The sequence below is a fragment of the Artemia sp. Qi Xiang Cuo genome, chromosome 4, assembly GCF_049724085.1.
Source record: "Artemia sp. Qi Xiang Cuo chromosome 4, ASM4972408v1, whole genome shotgun sequence".
Lineage (NCBI taxonomy): Eukaryota > Metazoa > Arthropoda > Branchiopoda > Anostraca > Artemiidae > Artemia > Artemia sp. Qi Xiang Cuo.
Genome location: NC_142797.1, coordinates 53,546,664 through 53,554,305, shown reverse-complemented (window position 1 = coordinate 53,554,305; position 7,642 = coordinate 53,546,664). Strand labels below are relative to the sequence as shown.

Sequence of the window (7,642 nt, the reverse complement as noted above, 5' to 3'; positions counted from 1 at the left end):
CCGAAGGCATCGAATCAGGAGATCGGTACCTGCACAACGCAGACCCTTGGTCAGCATGCGAAAAAGTTATTTTTTCATTAAAAGCTCATGAGAATAGCTTTAAACATGAGTTTTCACTATGTTTTGAAACGAAACTTTACAAAATACGAAGAAAATCTGAATAAACGAATAAATGGATCTTCTCCATGAATGCTAAGAGAACTGATCACTTAGTTCTCAAGCTTATTTTGGTGTAATCAGCAAAAACTATATAACCATTGTCACCATTTGATCTAACCATTCTGGTGTAATTTTCCTTTTGCATACATCATAGCAGCACCGTTAGTTTTCAGTCATTTTTAGTTATGAGACCATTTCAAACTATTTAAACATCATAGCAGTGCAGATAGTCTGACATCAATTTTAGTTATGAACCTCATAGCTCTGCAAATAGTACAACGTCATTTTTGTTCTAGACATCATCGTAGTAATGTCATTTTCATTAAATAAAGAGGTTGCATAGGCAAAAACACTTATTAACTGAATACATCTCTTATGTATAAAATGTCCATGATTAAGCGTCTTGTCTCTGGAATTCCCGTCTCGTTTGTTGGAATAACAGTTTTGTGGGCAATTAAAAAACAAAGAAAATCCAAAACGGAATTATCTTCAAGATATCCTGGTAAAAAAAGTGAACCAAGACTAGCTAATGAGGCTAAGACTGTTACTGTTCCAGTTTCAAAGGAGCATATGGGAATGGAACAAGATATTATAGCTGAAAATGCTAACCTAATTGGCGAAAGCCGCGCTGATGACGCAAGTGATAGAAACTCGGTTCAGCAAAGAATCTTACAAATGCAACAGAAAGCAGAAAAGGTTCAAAGAAAAATTCAAAAATGGCCAAAAATGGCGAAAACCTTTCTAACAATGCATTGAAAAAGCAACAGAAAGCAAAAAAGCAGCTAGCAGAAATATTAGTCGAAGAAAAAAAGCTTTTAAAAATAAACTGGCACTAAAAGCCACCAAATATTAAGAAATCACTCCCAAGAAAAAAATGCTGAGAAATTGACCAGTAGTAGCAATTGTCAATAAAAAAGAAATTGCTTCCATTGAATGTTTGAGACTACAAAAAGTGCTATTCATGGTTTAAAGATGCCCACATTTTTATGGCCTGCCCTCGCAAATTTATCTTCGTCGCATTATGGACGGAATTTATTAGGAAGCATGTCAAGTTAGAGACTGGATACTCTTCTCAAGAGAAAATGTTGGTTGCAAGATGTATTCAAGATGTTCAACAGTTTGGATCTAAGCTAACGTCTCATGATTTTTACAACGAGGTGACTAAACTATAAATGTGGCTCCATTTATCACATTGAACTTGATTTGTAAATTTTTATAAGTATTCCTCTAGAGCTATTTTTAAAATAAATGCTATTCGTTGGTGGTGTTGATCGATTTTACGAAATTTGAAAACAATTTCAGGAAGCAGAGAGTATATTTTAAGGATCGAGTTCACATATATTTTAAGGATCGAGTTATATGGCATACACTGATTATTATAATACCAGAAAATACATAGATCTGATAAAGGCTTAACAGAACGATTTGAGCTTGTTGCTTCCAAGCAAGAAATTTGTAACACTTATACAGAATTGAAGGGTCCGTTTGTAGAGTTAGAGAAATTTGCTAAGCATTTTGTAAGGCTGCTGGAGATGATGAAGCGCAAGTGGTTGATGAGAGTTTCTATAGGGCTGTGGTATACACCTTCCTCCAACGTTCGGCTGGAGTATGGGTATTTGCGGGATTTTTATGTTCGTAACAAAATCAAACATTATCAAGGAAGCGCTGATTTTTCCTGCGATGAAACTAAAAAATAATGGGCCGAAAAAATACGGTTGAGAGAATGGCCAACTGTCTGAAACGCTATTAAATCATTCAAGTTTTTCTTATTGTTAAACAGATTCGCTAGGGATACTAAGTCTGACTTTTCTAAACTCTCGGACAAAAACATTGAAAAAGTGCATGAAATTGGAGTTGACAATTCTACTCTGATTGTCAAAAATGAGGATGATAACACAAGTAGTTAGGATATGTAAATTTATATCAACTGTTGTACCTGTAACGAAAAACCTTGCATATATGGTACTAACATAGGCAACCTGCACGTTTGTCTGTAACTTATTTCAAAAGGGTGCTACCGATGCCTTAGATTCTTTTAACACAAAGCCTATACTTACAACGGTATTCAAGGATCAATTAGGTGTGACTGAATTTCGTTTTTTTCAAAATAAAACCAAATAAAATCTGACAAATTAGCTCGAGAAAATAATATTACGCCATGCTACTGGAAACGGCAATCTGGACATTTGTCGGCTGTTAGTGTCAGGCATTTTTGGGGGAAGGGCTGCCAAAAAAGTAAAGGGGAATGGTTATCTTCCAACCACTTTTGAATCTTACAAAGCCCACTAAAACTTTAAATTTCAAATCGAGTGACCCCCCCCCCCACCCCCAAGTTTCTACGACAATTCTTTCCATACAAAGTAGCATAGCAAAAAAGAAACATATTGAAGCCATAATATCCTTTATTTACGTAGCACTGTTGCACTTCTTATGATCACTGTGAAGTTTAAATGCGATCAAAAATTTATGGTCAAGTTTAGCTGGGCCTTATCACCTTTATTTCTTGTTGTGGATATATGGTTTGAACCGCTGACAGGAAGCATATGATAGAACATACGTTTTGTCCGTGGTTTGAACTGGTCGATTTGTATTCTTCAACGGATTATTAAATATAATTTGATATGACAACGCTCGTATGCTAAAAACCTTTCAATTCAGCAGCAATTCCAATCAATGAATGGGGAGTTGGAATTTATAAAAAGTTCTAGAACTTTATTTCACTAAGCATTTGGTTTTGGTTTCGAGATGATGCCTGCTGTGAAGGGAGATGGAATGCGAGGGCTGGCTGTTTTTATATCTGATATAAGGAATTGTAAAAGCAAAGAAGCTGAAATCAAAAGAATCAACAAAGAGCTTGCCAATATCAGAAGCAAGTTCAAAGGTAAGCTAGGCTTATTTACACAGTTAAAATATAAGGTTTTGCAACTTGCGGAGAATTTTTTTTCTTTACTTTGCTATCTGAACAATGATTAAATCCCTCAATGCAGTTTTTAATGCTCTTTACAGGGAAAGGCTAGGCTACTAGGCTAGCCAATTATAGCCTACTTGCAAGCATACTCTTGAAAATGTATCCAAGCCCTAGATGTGAAATAGCCTATATAGGCTGTTTAAGATTCCCTAAACTGAGGTAGAGACAATGTGAGCACACTGATTTGATGCCCTTTTTGGTAAGTCTTAAACTAGCCTAGGCGTACATGTCCAGCAAGATAATGTGGTGTTGAACCTCATGTAGAAAATCTTGCTAGTGGTGTTTCAAGACTATGATTTGACATCCCAGTTTAGCCTCCATTCAGCATTGATCAAAGCTTCGTCAACTCATTTTTACATGGCTTCAGGGGTTTAAGACTGGATGATGGCTTCAGACATGCTGTTCCAAAGTGGAATAGAACAGTCTGAGAAGTGTTGATGCTCTCATCTGGTGCAACAGGGGATCTGCAGCTTCATGATGATTAGAGGGTAGGTAAATTTTTACCAAATCATATTATTGACTTCTGAATAAAGTGAATATAGGCTACCACTTGATGCCTTTTTTATGCTCTTTACAAATATAATAATAATTTTTTTCGGAAATGAATTTTAGCCCCCACCTCTATATATACCAATTCAGGGTATATATTTGTACACTAGGGGGGTGGGGGGGAAGTTCAATTTTACCTCTCATTTACATCAGAAATAAAATTTACCCCCACCCCCCTAATGTGCAAATATATATCCTGAATTGCTATAAATAGGGGTGGGGGTAAAATTCATTTCCAAAGAAATGATTAGGCTACTATATTTGGAAAGAGCATAAAAAAGGCATCAAGTGGTATGTTTACTTAATTTGTAAAGTCAATATGATTTGGTAAAAATTTACCAGAGGGTAATCAGCCCCCCCCCCCCCTTCTCATGCTCTTCTTTGCTCAAATGCATCTGATCAAAATTTGAGATAGGTTGGTACTTCCATGTTATAGTGACCACACTAAAGAAGTGAAGTTAGGTTAATCCTAATGAATTATACCAAAAAATGATGAAATATTATAATACTTTAGTAATAAAATTATGGAAAATACTACAGAGAATTATGGAAAGCAGGCTGCTCAGAACATAATATATTAAATAGGCCTACCTAATCTAACCACCTCTATATGTTCAATATTTAATTAAAATATACCTGCATAGTATCTTATCTTACTCAGGCTAAACTGATCATCTCTAAGTAGACACAGAAAACTGGTTTCATTACAGATCAAGAACAAAGTGTGGTTGCTATAACACATAATTTCTGCTAAGTTTATTTTGGTTATTTTAATTAACAGAATATTCAGATAGCTAAGAAACAAACTTACCTTTACAATCAGAATTCCATCCTGAACCCAAATATGACATTCATTTCCATTGCAAATTCAATTTTGACCTAACCTGAGAATCAGCATTTACCCTCCCACCAGAATTACCCCCTGCTGAAAATATATCCCCCCTTTGTGGCTGGTTGGTCTCCAATCACTTCAATTAGGACTAATAAAAAAAAGTACTAGAAGTCTCAATTTCTGATCTAATGAACACCCTTTAAAGTTTCTGCAAACCATGAGGGGGAAATGTGGGTGAGGAATAGGCCTAAACAGAATAAAGTCAGCTCATTTTGGGGTTTAATGTTACTCTTTACTTTCATAATTTCAGCATAGACCATAAATATTCTCAGAAATCATAATGACTAAATATCAGTTTCTTGTTTTTGATGTGTTTTTTTTTTTAAAGTTTGTTTGTTTCTAGTGTCCTTTTCCTGAGTCAAACTGTTTGAAGGCCAGTTACCCCCCCCCCCCTCACATGCATATCCTCTTTTACCCAAATGTATTTAATTCAAATTTTGAGATACTGTAGTTATTTTGTTGGAAATATTCTAAAGGTCAAATAACTACAACTCCAGGGTTGACACCCCCCCCCTCCACAGGCCAGGGGCAAGGGATGTAAGTTATGAAAGTTGCTTCATATTAGCCTATAAGACTTTATGGATGGGGTGGTTTTATAAACTTGGCTTAAATTAATAAGGAGAAGACATGACTAATAGGTCAACTTACAATTTGTTATTATGTCTCCTCTTTTCCTATTTTATACCAAAGCAGGGAGTTTGACTAAGGTAAGATGTTCCTTGTAGTTTTATTTGTGGTGTTGCAATAAGCTTTGTTGCTCTTCTTTGAAAACTCCATTACATTTGCATCAATTTTATAGCTAGGAGAGGCTAGTAAAGTTCAAGTTTAGAGGCTTTTTAATACTTTGGAAATTAGTTGAGTTGGCTGAATAAATCTTTCAGAAACACATCCAGAACCTTTGTGATCACCCAGGATAAAATTCTAGTTTATGGGCTTCTTGCTAGCCTGCCAAACAATTTTAGGCAAAATCAATTCTTTCCAAGGTATATTCAACAGGCATTTATAAAAAAAACAAGAAAAGCTTTTCCAAAAAGTTTTTGCTCCATCCTGATTTATAAGGTATTAAAAATAGACAAGACAATTTAATTCCTAAATTTAGGGGGGGAGGGGACTTTCATAGGACTTGAAGTCCTGCTGAAAAAATAAGAATGACCTTTTCAGAAACTAGAGTCAATAAAGAAAAGACTGAAAACTCGAAATTAAGATAGCCTGAAATGTTTTTGTCAAATTTTAGATTAATTTAGACCTGTTATCCATGTAATCATTGAAGCCCTAGCAATAAGGAAACAGTAGAAATAGTAGATGAAGAACAATTTCTCAAGGTATGTTTTAGGCCCTAGTTTCTGCCCTGAAACTTTTATTCACATAACTTGGCTACCTTCCAATGTATTGTGAAGGCCCTTGACCAGAACTTTACCTAGTTGTAATTTTGACCTGGTGAAGTTTAGTTTCTCCGGAGTGATTATAGTAGAAACATTGAATAAAAATATTTCATTTGATTCTAGAATATGAATAACAATGGAAGGGAACATGATTATGTTGTATTAAGAAAGACTTTTATTTCAATACTTTTGCATGTAGTGGTACTAGTGTTTGATGTAACACTGGTATACACCAATGAAGGTAATACAATCACTTCAAATGAAGAAGGAAAAAAAAGGAAGAAAACTAGGCAACTTTGTCAGTATTGGAAGACAGTATCATTTTTCTAAAATGAATATAACAACAGATAGTAACATAATATAACAAATTAAGAAATGTGTTAATTGAGAATATTTGTAGACAAGTGATCAGAAAATAGATACAAGATGTTGAAAAAAACTGCTGTGTTTATAATTTTACCATTCCTACCCTGCAGCACTTTCTATATCCCTTTCTGTTTTTAAAGTATATGCTACCTCTGAAACAAGCGCCTTTACAGCAAGCCTGCTGCTGTAAATTGTAAAGAAAGGAAAAAAAAAAAAACAGTTAAATAATTGATTCATTAATCTCAGATCTATCCATTCACCAGGCCATAGTTATCTCATTACTTGAATTTTTTTTGTGAGGAAGAATCTAAACTTGCTTAAAAAATGAGAAATTGTCTTTTTTCCAACAATGTTCAATGTATTTTGGACCTAAAAGAAAACAATAGGTGTAAAATTTCAAAAATGCAATTTGGCAGATGGATAGATAAGGTTTTAAAATTAATGTTAAGACATCAACAATGATGTGACATCAATAATGGTGACATCAACAAACACAACAGCAACACTTTAAGAAATTTACAAATAAATTTCTTGCGAATTATTGTCTCAATTTATCAGTAGTTGTACCAAACCAATTGTGCTCAAAATCCTCCTCAGGGCCATACTGTGGTGTTTCTTTTGTGAATGGTGAAGCTTTCCCCACAGTAGAGTGCAGACGGTCTGGTATCATAGTATTATCCTTTCCTGTTTAGCTTAAAGCTTATTCCAATTGGCAATGCAAAGAACTCCCCCTAAAAAAAAGTCCCTCCGGATCCCACCCCAAATACTAATGAAATTGATCCATTTTTGCCCCATCTTGGCTGGTCAAGCTCTCTATCACAAAGCTCACACGAAAGCTCAAATTCTGAGAATAGGACAATGATCAGTGTTGGAGCTAATGTCACAATTGATGATAATGGGTTTCAAGAGATTCTTTCTAGGAGCTCCAAGAAAAGGAAAAAAAGTCCACTATCAAAAGTATTTCCCCTACCCCAGTCCAAGATTCTCCTTCTCAAAACTTAGGAATTTACCTCAAAATTTCTCCTTATACCCCCTTTGAAATACCAAAGATTACTACAATAAGGGTTGCAATTTTCAAAATGTTAAAATCAATGTTTTCTCTTAACATTCACAGTGATGGATCCTTGCTAATAGCTGTGCAAGATCAGAAATCAGCAGATATAATATTAAATCTAAAATCTCTTCTGAACACCCCAATCAATTCATCTAAATAGAACCCAAAACAATCCCCAACAAAAATAGTAGTATATAATGTTCCCCTAGAAATACCAATTCAGGAGTTAAAAGAAGGGCTCTCAGATAGGGCTGGTAACACAATCCCTGTAG

At 34.9% G+C, this 7,642-nt stretch overlaps 1 protein-coding gene across 1 annotated transcript in view; it reads left to right on the top strand.

Annotated features, from left to right (window-relative positions):
* The first annotated feature begins 2,861 nt into the window (after positions 1–2,861).
* Positions 2,862–7,642, top strand: part of AP-2alpha (adaptor protein complex 2, subunit alpha) — a 107,037-nt gene continuing 102,256 nt past the window's right edge. Inside the window, exon 1 of the mRNA XM_089087908.1 lies at positions 2,862–3,040. Within this exon, the coding sequence (XP_088944034.1) occupies positions 2,905–3,040 (136 nt within the window). The 5' untranslated portion in view covers positions 2,862–2,904. The remainder of the gene's footprint in view (positions 3,041–7,642) is intronic.